The 14,931-nt window shown below is 35.2% G+C and overlaps 1 protein-coding gene across 5 annotated transcripts in view; it reads right to left on the bottom strand.

The window, feature by feature from the left end:
* Window positions 1-14,931, bottom strand: part of LOC106879981 (uncharacterized) — a 263,310-nt gene that overhangs the window by 4,813 nt on the left and 243,566 nt on the right. For 4 of the 5 annotated variants that reach the window (XM_052968290.1, XM_052968293.1, XM_052968294.1 and 1 more), the window contains 4 exons: window positions 13,855-13,908; window positions 13,577-13,618; window positions 6,424-6,465; window positions 5,736-5,808 (listed from right to left, as the gene is read on the bottom strand). In XM_052968290.1, coding sequence (XP_052824250.1) covers window positions 5,780-5,808; window positions 6,424-6,465; window positions 13,577-13,618; window positions 13,855-13,908 — 167 coding nt within the window. In that variant the 3' untranslated portion in view covers window positions 5,736-5,779. The remainder of the gene's footprint in view (window positions 1-5,735; window positions 5,809-6,423; window positions 6,466-13,576; window positions 13,619-13,854; window positions 13,909-14,931) is intronic. The other variant, XM_052968292.1, reaches the window with a different exon arrangement.

Genomic DNA, 14,931 nt, shown 5'->3' with positions numbered 1-14,931 from the left:
ATATATATATTTATATGATAATTCGGTTTTTGGGGATTAATAGATATGCGGGTATTCTACTTCAGATTATGCAAAAAAGCAACCTAACGAGTATATCTGAAGGTAAACTCGTGGTATCTACTTACACATCACGAAATAATACTTTAAAGGATAAAACCAGTACACAAGCAGGGTATAAAATGTACTTCTTTAGTTATCTCCTATTTAAGTTAAAATTAAAATTATCAATTACGAAGGAACTACACATGTTTCAGTATTGGAAGATTATAATATATATATGTGTGTATGTGTGTAATCATCAGATTTACAATTCTACCAGCACATTTTCAGGTTCATTTTCAAAATATTGTTAATCTATATAAATATAAATATATGATAATTAAGACCCAACTGCACGATATGCCGATGCATGATTGATTTGGAAATTCGTTTTCCCATATTATTCAAATTATATATTTATATATAGTTAAGTATATGTCTGGTCATAGAGTGACCAATAGATTTGCATCCATAAAGGGCTTAGCCCCAGGGAAGACTTGTCAGACTCTAAAGCTGAAGGCATATACTTCTTTGACTCTGGGATGTAGGAATCTGTTATGGTCAGTTAGTTAGTAAGTAAACCAAGTATAAACAATCTAGTCAGTGAGGACAGGCTATCTATACCGGGCCCTAGCACCCACAAAAGAAGCACTACTGGAGCATCGTTTGGTTTGTCCCATCCTTCTCATACAAAATGAAGACTTGTGTGAGAAGAATATTCCTCAGGTTAGTAGACAAACACTTCACGCAGACACCTGTGTGTCTGCGTGAAAAGTATACTAGCATCATCCATAAAATGTGGGAGGAAGATGACTGCTCTTGCAATGATTACAATGACTGTCCGAGAGGTAGTGGGGCAATACATGGCTGAGAGAGTCATTTATGAAGCTCTGGTGATGCTTAGTGACCACAGTAATTGCAGCAACTGATCATCCAACATTAGTAGCGACAGTGAGAGAAACACCAGCACTGATACCAACAGACCTAGCACCATCACTATGGCCAGAGTTGACGACCATGCCAACACCAGCAGCACCAACATGGCTACTGGCCTCACACCCAGTATTACCATCACCATCAGCAAAATTGGCAGCAACATTATGGCCAGGGATACCACTACAACATCAACCGCTGCAGCGATACTGTCTTATAATAATAGTGCTGATAGCAGCTCCAGTAACATCAGTGGCAACAACAACATCTCCAATCCCAGACGTGCCAGAAATGTGAACACAACCAACTCCCAAGTCAGGACTGCCTTCCAGTGGCACCTCTACAACCACAGGTCCCCTTTCAGGATTCTGGGAAGACAATATGTCACATCTCTGGAGAGCCACATGTGGCACCTCGAAAATAAAGGAACCCAATACACTATCAAGTGGAGGATCATAGAGCAGTCGGGTTCCTATATTTACAGGAGCAGATGCTACAAACTTTGTATAGCTGAGTGTGAAAGGATCCTCAAAGACTCCCTGTGATCAGGTAGGAAGCTACTGATCTAAGAGATGAAAAACGATTTCAATTAGAGATTTGTGTACCAGACATGGTCAAAGGCTTTGCTGATGTCTATGACAACAATACTTTCATCAAACGTCTCTAAAGTGATGAGTGATGTAAAAGAGTCACTCATCGTTTTATATAAGTTTAGTGAAAGGGTCACCAACTGATGAGTGATGTAAAAAAGTTGTTACCTGTGGACCTGGTTCTGTGAAGCTGCGGTGCTGGTTATTGAGGAGTAAGAGCGATTCTAGTTTTTTTAAAAACATCATTGTTAATGACTGTTTCCATTACTTCAAATATGTTGGAGCTGAATGCAGTAAGACAGTAGTTGGCTTCGTCAGAGGTGTTATCTTTTCTTTGAATAGATATACTGAGCTAAATTTCTAAATGTCATGGTATATTCAACAGAGAGTTTGATATTAAAGAATTTGGTGAATACAAGAACAAGCTGAGAATGAAAGGCAGTACCCATGACCATTTACAGAGCTTCTTGAGAATTGTGGGAAGAAGGAATATATCCTCAAAACAGAGAATGCCAGTAACAGAGCAGACTCAACTAAAAGCACCCAAAATTGCAGGTGGTGGTTAGCAAAAACAAACAGTACCAGGCACCAGGTTCAACCTTTTTATAGTTCTGCTAATCTCCCAGTCTGGATTGGTGCTTTGTTTATCAATCCTGAAAGGATGAAAAGCTAAATTGACTACTGCAGAATCTGAGAACGTTGAAGTCATCAAGGATGATGACTTGAGAGGAGAGATGTAAAATATATGTTCACAGTTCAGGAAAAGCTATGATCAAAGAATTACTGATGTTTTAAAGAGTTCAGTGTATGATAGGGGAACAGTCATATGTAGGAATGGTGGAAGAAAACTTTGAGCTTGAAAAGTTGGATGTCATTATTGAGGAAATGTAAATGAACGAGGTGAAACATTAGGTGAGTAGCATCTATATATGTACTAACACTACTATTTATTGGAATGAAATTTGAGAAGAGAGTGTAACCTGGACAGTGGACTTGGGTAATAGATAGGTGTTGAAAAATTTACATCATAGTGATAAATAAGATATGTATAAGAGGTGATATGCAGAATCTAGGTTAGAGAGAAAACTTTGGATGCTTGAAAAGAGGAGGGAGGATTGATCAAGGGATTTTGATCTAATTTTTGGCGTTGAAGGAAATGTAAAGGGTGATGGAGTGTGGAAAGGTCAGAGAAATTGCTAGAACAAAGATCTGGTTGAAAAGCTTACAATAGCACGAACTCCACTTAAGACACCTAATGGAAGGATGATGACATTAAACTGTGCAGCATGGTGTACTTATCCACCATTGCTACTCTAAAAGAAGTGATCCATATTTTATGACCAACTGAAGATGCTATATGAGGATGAACAAGATAATATGGGAAATAAAAATTGTTTTATCTTTCACATGTTTCAGTCATTAGATTGCAGCCATGCTGGGGCAACACCTTGAATTCTTTTTAGTCAAATGAATTGATCCCAGTACTTATTTTTTTTTAAGTCTCATATTTATTCTATCATTATCTTTTGCCAAACTGCCAAGTTACAGGGATGCAAACATATCAACACCAATTGTCAATCAGTGATGGGGAGACAGACTTAGATACAAAGACTTACACGCCCCCCCCCCACACACACACATACACATACATACATACATGTAAACAACAGGCTTCTTTCAGTTTTTATCCACTAGACCCACTCACAAGGTTTTGGTCAAAAGTATCAAAAGTATCGAAACTTTAATAATTTTCACACTTATAAAATGTCAAGCAAACTTTAAAATTTGTCATTATTATTTTAGCCAGGAGACCAAACTGATAGTTTGGTAACTGCTAAAATAAACATTAAAAATTGAAAAGAGAAGATAAACAGCTTTGCAAGTTTAACTCAGTGTTTATTGAACAAGAGAGATGCGAAATTTAAGAAGCAACTTGTTAGAATATACACATCTGTGAGGATACGTCAACAAGAATAGCAAAAATCTACTATACCAAAAGAACTGGTAATATATACACTACAAGTGTTTTATGAAGAGAACATAAGATTGCTGCATAATTCTACATGAATGTGAAACAACATTAAACATCGTATAAGGTAAATGAAGGGTTCTGTAGGAACGCTAAGTCATATTCACTTAGTGAGTTTACATGCGCAAGGATGAATTATGATGTTGTCATCAGCATTAGATGTAGTAAGCACCGGTTGTGATGATGTCAGCGGTGATGAATTTCATTGTCCTAATGCAGAGAAAGCTAACAATAGCTTGCTGGAGGCAAATGCAAGCTGGACTTCTTAAGCAGAGAAAAACTGATCTATTTAAGGAAATTGTTGAGCTCCATTGCAATAGGTAGAAACTCCAAGCAATGTAAAATATGGCCTGGACTGTGATTACCAGCATGAATGTCAAACTCCAAAAAGTATTTAACCATTTAATGGTTTTAGTAAATTTATACAGAAAAAGTAAGCATTATACCCATCCAGCATAAATAAAAGTCAACTTCATTCTATTTTTTCTATAAAAACCTATTCTGACATTAAATGAGTCAACTTCCAGTACGAATGTTTACATTTGTATGTCATTTTTCAACAAAAAAAATTTCTAAAACAATTTCTGGAAATGATCTACTCATGTAATTTATGCACCCACTAAAGTTTATTTTGCGGAAAAAAGTGCATAAATTGCATGGGTTTTATGGTAACTGATATCAAGAAACTTTAAGAATTTAAGCAAATGAATAAAAGCTTAAACATCTAAATGTTATTCAACCTAAAGATATTTTGAAGTGAGAAAAATAGAACTATATAATGAATGAAAAATTCTCATTACTTAAAGATAAATTTAGTTACATAAAATGATGAGAACAGAATAAATCTAATTCCTCTAATTCCATAAGTATTCCTAGAAATCTATGAATATGGATAAAATGATAATGCACAAATCTTGTACATGTATCATCATAACTAAGAAAAAATTTTTTAAAAACTATCAATTTTATTTACTATATATATAGTCCAATGAAATAAATGTATAAATATGAGGTGGTATCAAAACGTTCCTGCTGCCAACAGATGGCAACACACCGTTACATACACCATGAGGCATTGTGCTGAGTGACATCATTATATTTACTTTGCAAGTTGTGAAAGTTGTATTTTTATGATCATGTGTATGTTGTAGTCTGTGATTTTGTCATAGATAGGAACAAAGAGCTAATGTGAAATTTTGTGTTAAACTTGGGAAGTCTGCTACAGAGACATTAAGCATGTTTTGGCAAGCTTACAGTGATGAGGCAATGGATCAGACGCAGTGTTTTGAGTGGCATGGGTGCTTCAAGAGCTGAAGAACGTCCCTGGAAGACGATAAGCAATCTGGAAAACCTGCCACAAGTGTCACCCCAGAAATGTGGTATTGTGTATCAAGAATTCCTCCACCTGGGCCAGACCATTCAAACATTTTGAAGCATTTGAGGGAGGACATTCAGTGAAAGCGATCAGATCTGTAGAGCACAAAGTATTGGATTCTTCACAACAAAAATGCATCCTGTCACTGAGCTCTCCTCACTCTTGGGTTTCTCACTGAAAACATGTTATTGCTTCTGCACCAGCCCTATTTCCCAGATTTAGCACCTGCAGAATTCCATCTCTTCCCCCAAGATGAAAATATAGTTCAAAGGTTGACGTTTTTACAACGTTGTTCAGACCCAGAGCAAATCACAGAAGGTCCTCATCTCACTTACAGAAGATGACATCTAGGCTGGTTTGAAAAAGTGGCAAGCATGCTGGGACCAATGTATTGCTGCACAAGGTAACTATTTTGAAGGAGTTAATGTTAAAACTCAAGTAAATAAGTTATTTTTTATTAAACATAACTAGTCCTGAAACTTTTCAATACCACCTCATACATGACATCTTCACTAACGAAATATTATGAAAGAAGAAAAATCAATAAAACAGTTTGATTTCAAATGCAATATGAAATTCAAGAATAACAATATTTACAATATGAAAGGACAAATTAATCATATCTCAACTATTCTGACACTATCTACTTTCAAGATAACAAAACATAAAAGAACAGTAAGAAATTCATGCCAAAATAAATATGCTTTAAGATTATATCTTGATATAACCAATATCAAAAAATTGAAGTAAAATAGATTTATGGATTTACTTAATTTCTTTCTTGTTTTCGTAAATTCCAGTAGATTGCTATCTTCAGTGTGTAGAAGTGTAGAACATAGTGGCTAAATATAAAATATAGAGTATTTCATATATACAATATACTACAAAGCCCAACGAAAACAAAAACAAAATGTGAAATTATATAAACAACATTAAAAATAATGATTTTTCTCAGTGGGCAAAAATTAGTAGACAAAATCAATCTAGTAGACCATTGATAAATATTGTATAGATCAGAAGAAGATGAAAGATAAAACTGACATCAGTGGTATTTGAGCAAAGAATGCTATAGGATTAAATTTAATATCTCCAAGTATTGCATATAGTACTCTACTATTTCTGTTACTCAAATATGATATTATAGTGATATTTAAACATGATAGCATTAAGGAAGCCATTCTGACTCTCAATATTACCTTCATTTCAGTGATGTCCATGAGCAGGACTGGTTATGGGTATGCAAAACAGTAGCTGATCAAGGTGTGAAAGATTCACCATTGCAACACTGTTCTATACATTGTGTTTCATGTCTAGTGATCTCAAAACTAGTTTAATCAGTATTTTCTTTATTTGTATAAATAGAGCTTCCAAAAGTTTTGCTAACTTTACCAGGACTGATTCCAGACCCAGGCTGGGAAATGAATATAATTTTAGTAATGGATTTTCTATATACTTACCATCAGGTTTCTTTGAAACATTAACATAAACATCATCCAAGTCTTTAAGAAATTAAAAAAAGAAAAATATGTAACATAGTTATAGATAATATCTAAAATATTTTAGTAGTGTGTTGATACTACCAGAATAAATGCTAATGAAATAGACTCAAACACATTCACTCATGCACATACACACACATACATTAATAGGAAAAAGATGCAATAGGCACAGGTGTGACTATGTGGTAAGAAGCTTGCTTCCCAACCACATGGTCCTGGGTTCAGTCCCACAGCATAGGACCTTGGGCAAGTGTCTTCTACTATAGCCTCGGGCTGACCAAAGTCTTCAGAATGCATTTGGTAAATGGAAACTGAAAGAAGACCATCGTGTATATATATATATATATACACATGTTTGAGAATTTGTGTTGCAAGATTCCCAATGTGAAACCATGTGTTGAAACAAATATTGTTGTACTTTGGGAAGATCACTTTTTTTTTGCTTTTCCCAAATAAAAACCTGCACCATATATTTGTTCTTCACTCATTTATTGCTAAAATCTTTCATCACAAATCTGTAATCTCATCAACAACACTTTCCGTTTCCATGCATGCTCTTGCACCACTTAGTCCATTCCGTTCTTCTATGATGTATATCCTTATATGTGCATGCATTTGCATCTATATTTGTGTGTGTGTACATGTGCATGTGTGTCAGTGTTCTTAATACCACTATGACCCTTCCCTCAACCTCATCCCCTCTCCTGCTGCTGCTGCTCACGACACTGATTTTTGGTACTATTCCTCTGTCTCTCTGTCTCGGTGTATGTATATGGGCTCATTTCCAATGTTGTTTATATCCATGCCCCTTATATATTTTTTTTAATCTAGCTCTATTTCTTATACCTATGCTACATATGTGGATATTTCTTTACTGTGTATGTATTACACTGTTTGTATCTGTTTTTTTCTTCCTTCTGTCTTTAGCTGTCAGGATGTGTGGTGTGGTGGCAGGTGTTATTGTTCCATTCATGTTTTCTATTGAGACACGATCAGTCTATTGCTATGTTTCTAGCCTCTGTGATCTGTACCATGTCAGTTCTATGTGTTGATAATACCGCAACCCCTATGCTATTAAGCAAGCCGTTATGTTCTGCTTGAGCATGTTGGTAGAGAATTGACAAACCTTTCTCTTCTTTGAGCTCCCACCAGTGTTTACCTATATGCTCCCCCATGCTGCATGCTGTATCTCCTATGTAAATAGGTGTCATGTTTCTGCACCACCACTCAGTACATCATAAGCTATACACTATATTCCTAACCTTACAGTTAACCTGTGTGTTCATCCCAGGGCAAAAGTGCACAGCTAACAACTTTAGCCTTATCTAATGTTTTTCTAAAAGAGTATGCTAGTTGACTGCCAGAGGTAGCATCAATGAACATAATACTCTGGTATTTTTTGTTGTCATATCATAAGTTGACCTTATGTAACTTTCTTTCTGGTCCTTTCTGTGCTTTTCCAGTATTTACTCCTGTATACCCTTTTGCATAACTCTCTATGATGGCTTCATATAGTTCTGGCTCCTTTGTACACTCTAATTCTTTGGGTGAAGTATTGTCTGTATCTTTCCAATTCCATACAGTTGCACATGCGAGACACATTGCTCCTCACTCTCATGAAGTCTGCTATAAATATATTGCACTTGGAGTTATCCGCAATAGTTGTGTTTTTGTGGACCAAGCAATTAGAGGCCATGGATTTGGCATAATGGGAATGAAGAATCTCGACCATACTGTTCTTAGTTTCCTGCAAGAGTTCCATGTCTAAAACTGGTAGCCTACAGTTTGGGTGCTTGTTTGGGCAGTCTATCATTACTTTAATACTCTGGTGGATAGAGTTAGCTATTTACTGGATGCTCTATATAGTGTTAGCTTCTAGATCATCATCATAGTAGCTTTGGCTACTATGTTGATATCATTCACATAGCGGGAGTACATAGTTTGTGTTATGGAGTTCTCTGCTAATTTCTCTTTGAGTTTCATATCCCATCATACCATATATAGATAAGCCACATCACCAGCGATACTGACATTAATGGCTGCAGCTTCCTCTTGGGTGCATATCTCATCATTAAACTTGAGTGCGATTTTGGTACTTGCATCCACTACATGTGCGAACATCTTTTTAACCTGATCAGCGTTTTTAGGGGTCTGTGTAGCTTTGATCCATCTGTTCCACCTCTCTCTCTCTCTGGGTTTTCTTGGCCATAGAAGTTATAGTAGTGGGTCAACCTTTTACTGATCTAGTGGGTCAGAAACAATTAAGGTCATGTTCATCTAAGTAATCATTGTCACATGTCAGTCTCAGGAGGAGGCCCAGTTCCTTGTGAACACCACAAAACTCCATGTCACTCTCCTTGATCACCTTCACACATTTATCCACAGCAAAGTCAAAATCAATAGATTGGTATAAGGATACTTCGTCCATATTGCCTCTTATGCATCCCTCAAGTTGTAAGAATGGTTGCTTTCATTGATCCTGCTGAAGAGACTCTCTTTGCTGTCACACACATACAAGGCCATTTTGATCAGAGGACGTATGATCGTAGAGAGGAAGTAGGAGATCCAGTAGTTGTTGGCAAAATTGGCTCCACAGATCAGTCTCATTGGTGGTCCTGTCACTGAATCAGCTGTTACATTATGGTCCTTGTAGGATGTCATTATTAGTGGCCTGGAGGTTGTTAGCTGTGTGCTTTTCAGTCCCTAGGATATTTGATATTATCATATGAACATTGAGGATCTTCTCTCTCTCCTCATATTCCTGTACCATTGTTTCCCTCATATTGGTGATGTAGGGTTGCATTGCCTGGATGTAGTTCAGCAGGTTGTCTTTCTGCTGGACTTGTCCATGGAGAAGCACATGACTTTCCTATTTTTGTTGTGCTGTATGAGCTTGTGCAAATCACTTGCAGATTTCTTGTCAAGTTTCTATGCCTCTCTATCACTCTGTCTTCTAGTGTATTGTTCTAAAATCTGTCTAAGTTTAGTATTGGCTATGGTGGAGCATGCTTCTATTTAATCATTTGTCTGTTGAGGGATGTAGACTCTTTTCTTTAAAGAGTAGGGCTGTCAGATAAATACGACTCATATTGGTCTACAGTTTCTTCTCTAATCCCACCTCCCAATCTGGCTCATTCCCCTGCTCCCACCCACACTGCTGCACTTGCCCCTGCCTCTCTAGCACCACCATCCTTACAGCGACCCATCATCGTCCCTATCATATCACCGACTCCTTTACCTGCACTTCTAGCAACATCACTTGCAGCATCTCCTGCTCTTTCTGCCCTTCTCTGTATATCAGTCAAATGGGACACCACTTGGCTGACTGGTTCATGGAGCATCTCCGAGACATCAGACTTGGCAATGACACCCTGGTCTTGCACCGTTTACACTCTACTGGTCATTCACTACAATACCTGTCTGCATTCAGATTGTCTTTGCACAGGGGTCATCTAGACTCCTGCCTTCGCCGTGAACAGGAATTAATCTTCTCTCTTCACTCCTTTGCGCCATATGGGCTCAACTCACCTCCTCTCTTCAACTGACACCTACTTCCTCTCTTCACTCCTACTGACCTTCTCTCTTCATTGATTTTTTAAAAATCTGGTGCTTATTCTATCGGGTCTCTTTTGCCTAACCACTAAGTTATTGGACCGTAAACACACTAACAACAGTTGTCAAGCAGTATGTGTGTGGGGGAGGAACAAACACAGACACACACACACATACATACAATGGGCTTCTTTCAGTTTTTGTCTACCAAATCTATTCACAAGGCTTTAGTTAGCCCAAGGCTATAGAAGAAGGCACTTACTCAAGGTACTACACAGTGAGACTGAACCCAGAACTATGTGTATAGGAAGCAAGCTTCTTACCACACAGCCACACCTGCACATAGTATATGTCCTACATCCTCTCATTCATGTATTGTGGAAAAGAAAAGTATTGCCTAGTAAATATATTTGGAATGGACAAGAAGAAACAAAGAGTAATTTCAGTTAATATACCATTTCAAAATAAGTGCTTGGGGAGATGGTTTCTCAATGAAGTAGCACCCAAAATTCTATTCTCTAAGCCAGGAGTTGGGAAACCCCCTACCATGGGTACAATTGCACCAACGAGCCCATCTTATTGCACCTGCAGGCTGGTATACTTGTTTATACAAAATATAGTAAATTTTTCAATTATAAAATTTATACAATACTTGTATGCCCATTTGTGACATAGGTCGCATTACCACTACAACTTAAAATGGTCAGACTCAAACAGATATCGTCCAGTAATTGCCAATTTGAGTGGAAATTTTGTTTTCATTATAAAATACATACTACTAGGTTTGTATCACCCCACATGAGACCCAACTACACTCTAGTAGAGAAAACTAAAAATACATTGCATGTATTGAAATTTTTATATGAAGTGAAATTTGAAGATACTGTGTAAAGATTACTCATATCCAAGAACCCCAAGTATTTAAAATTTCCCTCCCTATTTCATTTTTCACGTTTTTACAAAAAAAAAAAATCTCCAAAATCGACACTCACCCTCTTTCTGTCACTTGATAGGCAAAAACTATTTAAAAATCTATTAAAAAGCAACGACAACTTCGTAATGCTCCATTGAAACAGAAACTATTAATTTGGTGCTTTGTGAACAGGATTATAAAAAATTATTACTAACTTTTTTCAGAAAAAGCAGTGAAAAATAAGGGGTGTCACATTTTTGCTATCAGTCAGTGCCAAGAAGGTCAACAGGAGCTACTTTCATGCCATTGGCTTATCACTTATCGTCCTTCCCTACCCACTCATTTATCAACACCTATGTGGACAATGGAGTGAGAAAAATCAAGTTAAACCTTGCAGATCTAATCAATATCTTAATTTTTTGCAGATTTTTATTTTTTACTACACTAAATGCATTCATTATGATGCAAGTCAGTTTGCTTTTGTTTTTCTAAGGCACCAAAAGTGATAATATAAATTTAACCAGATTGTAACATCATTAACTTTGTTAAATCAATTTTTCAATACTGTTATCAGTATGGCAAGTGGTTATGAAAATCCTAAAAACAGAAGTGCTGATGAACATACTTTGATGAAAAATGGACTGAGCTTTTTTATCATTTTTTTTTTTAAATAGATAACAAGTGTATTTGTCTTATTTGCAACAAACATAGAATCTGAATGTTTAGACAAGATAGCTACCTTGAAAGAAAATCTGACCAAAAGACAAGCCTTTTTTTAAAGCCAATTCTTGAAAGTGAATCAGTAACTTGAGCTACTTATGCAGTATGCAAAAATATTGCTAAAAGACTCAAATTACATAGTAATGAGGAATTTGCAAAAGAATGTACCCTTACTGCTGTTGAGAATATATTCTCAGAAAAACTTAGTTTGTTTGGAAATATTAACTTATCAAAAACTGTTTCTGATCACATTAAAGATAGTCAAAATTCTCTAAAATCTGATTTAGCAGAATTCGTATTGTATTTATTAGCTATTGATGATACAACTGATCTGTTTAATACTGCTTAGATAGCAATGCTTATACGTAGAACAACCACAAAATTCAACATTTGGGAAGAATTTCTTGCCTTGAAATCATCTAGAAGTGAAGATTTATTTCAAATGGTTGACTCAGCCTTAAAGAATTTTGATTTACCATTTGAAAAAAATGAAATATTTACCATATGAGAAAAATAGTGCTCCGTCTATGGTAGGTTGTGAAAAAGGGTTTGGAGCTCTGATTAAGAATGGATTTAAGAAATGTCTTTGTGTCACTACTTTATTCATATGAAAAGTTTAAGTGCAAAATCTCTGAAGATGGGCGGTGTAATGAAAGTTGTAACTAAGGCCATTAATTTGATAAAAAGCAAAGGGTTGAATAATAGGGAATTTAAAGAATTTTTGAAAGATCTTGAAGCCAAATATGGGGATTTATTGTACCATAGTGAAGTTAGGTGGTTAAGTAAGGCCCCAAATGCTTAAGTGATTTTATGAACTGAAGGAAAAAGTGAAAATTTTTATTGATGTTAAAGGTGTTCCTATTGCAGAACTGGAAGATAAAAAGTTTCAAAGTCTTTTAGTAGATATAACTAGTCATTTAAATAATTTGAACTTGAAACTATAGTATCTTCTACAAGGTTAATTACCAGTTTGCTTTCCCATATCAAAAGTTTTGAATTGATGCTTCATTTATTTGTCATACAATTGAAAAGAAATTTTTTCACCACATTTTCCCAAATTGAGTGAACAAAATCCAGAATCAACAGAGAAATACACTGAAGAGTGTGTAAGTCTTTTGAAGAAATTTGAAGAAATACAAGATAATAAAATCAAACTATGTGTTTTTGAAACACCTTTTGATATGTGTCCTGAGGAGGTTCCAGATTCCTTACAATTAGAAATGATTTGCTTAACAAAATCGAAATATAATTATCTGTCTTTATTGGACTTCTACAAATCGTTCAATCCTGAGAAATTCCTTGCTTTACATAAAAATGTTTTGAAATTTGCATCTCAATTTTTGACAACTTATAAATGTGAGCAGTTTTTTTTTTTTTTCAAATTGAATTATGCAAAAAATCGTGTATGTACCAGACCTACAAAAATCAGAGTAATGAACTAAGAATAGCAGTTGCTTCAGAGACATGTGATATTCCTAAACTTTCAAAAACAATAAAAATAAAAATAGCAGTTTCATCCTTCTCACTAAACAAAAGGTTCGTTAGCTTTGATAAAATTATCACTAGGATAAATTAGTTTTGATATGTCATTTACATATAATGTTATTTAGGCATCAATGTAAGTTTCCAAAATTAAATTTGGTTTGTGCTTGGTTGTTATGATTTTCTGTTTGTTTTTGTTCCCCACTACCACTTGACAATCGGCATTGGTTTGTTTACCTCCTCAGAAGCTAGTAAAAATGTTGTTTGGTTCTGCAATGTTTAACTTGATTTTTCTCTCTCCCTTGTCCACATACGTGTTGATAAGTGATTGGGTAGGGAAGGACGATAACTGAGAAACCAATGACATGAAAGTAGCTCCTGTTAGCCTTCTTCACACTGACTGATACTCAAAGAAAGAATGAACCAAGATATTTGCAAACTTACCATCAGGTTTCCTTGAAATGTTGAAATGAGCATCATCCATGTCTTTAAGAAATTCAAAAAGAATTAAAAACATGGCTACAAATAACATTTATATTATGTTAATGTACTGATACTACCATAGTAAATACTAATGAGATAAAATCAAACACACTTACACACACATACATGCATATACACATATATTAACAGTGATACATTTCATTATTGTTAGCTTTCTGTTTTTATTTAAGATTATTTCTAAGACCATGTTGTGTATTAACAATATTGATTCTACTTACCCAGATCTTCCACACAAAAATATTCTGGTTCATTAACTTCAGCATGTTGTTCTTCTACAGCATCAAGAAATTAAATGAAAGGATAGTCTAAATATTTTGAAAGTGGCACAGATAGTAGCATGTATATATATTTTATATAGAAACATGAATTTAGAAACAGAAGTTATCTAAATCCAGTGGAAGTCCATGCACAATAGAGGTCTTTTAACCGCTCTCATTCACATATTGTAAAAAGATAAGTATTACCCAAGAAATTTATTTGGTATGAACAAAAGGACTCAAAGGCAATTTTGGTTAATATGCCATTTCAAAGTTAGAGTTTAGAAAAAGGGTTCCTCAGTAAAGTGGCACTAAAAATTCTATTTTATAAGGAAAGTGCTATTAATTAGGTAAAAGTAGTACTTATTGAGAGGCTAATTAAACAAAATTTACTTCAATGGGATTTGATCTCAGAATGCACTGACACTAAAGTTGATTATATCAATATTTGGTAGGGTGTTGTACTATTTCCATCACTTCAATATTTAACTGATATTTAAAGGTGACAATGTTATCATTATGAGATACCATTAACGAATACCTTCACAGAAATAAAATTCCTTCTAAGATCACTTTCTTGTTAGAGTAATTCATAAGCAGGAGGGACTTTGAATACTCAACAACAACAACTGATCACATTCACCATAGCAAATTTCTTCCATACTTTGTGTCTCATGTCTAGGCAAACATCCACTGAATCCAGTATTAGTTATATAATTATTTGGTTTATTTGTATATATAAAGGTTTTAAAATATATGCTTATGAACTGCGATATTAAGGGTAAAGTTTAAAAGAAGGGTAAAATATCACAGTTAAGTAGGAATGTCTGCAAGAATTGTATTGTATATGCTATGAAATTTTAACCTTTTCAAAGTTTTGCAGGTGTAGCTGTGTGGTTCATTCCCACTGTGAGACACCTTAGGCAAGTGTAATTTACTATAGCTCTGTGCCAGTGACAAGAAGCTGAAAGAAAACCATTATATATCAATAAAAAAAGAATATATATATATATATATATATATATATATATATATATA

The sequence above is a fragment of the Octopus bimaculoides genome, chromosome 5, assembly GCF_001194135.2.
Source record: "Octopus bimaculoides isolate UCB-OBI-ISO-001 chromosome 5, ASM119413v2, whole genome shotgun sequence".
Taxonomy (NCBI): domain Eukaryota; kingdom Metazoa; phylum Mollusca; class Cephalopoda; order Octopoda; family Octopodidae; genus Octopus; species Octopus bimaculoides.
Note: the sequence above shows the minus strand (reverse complement) of the source record. Positions and strands in the feature narration are given on the sequence as shown.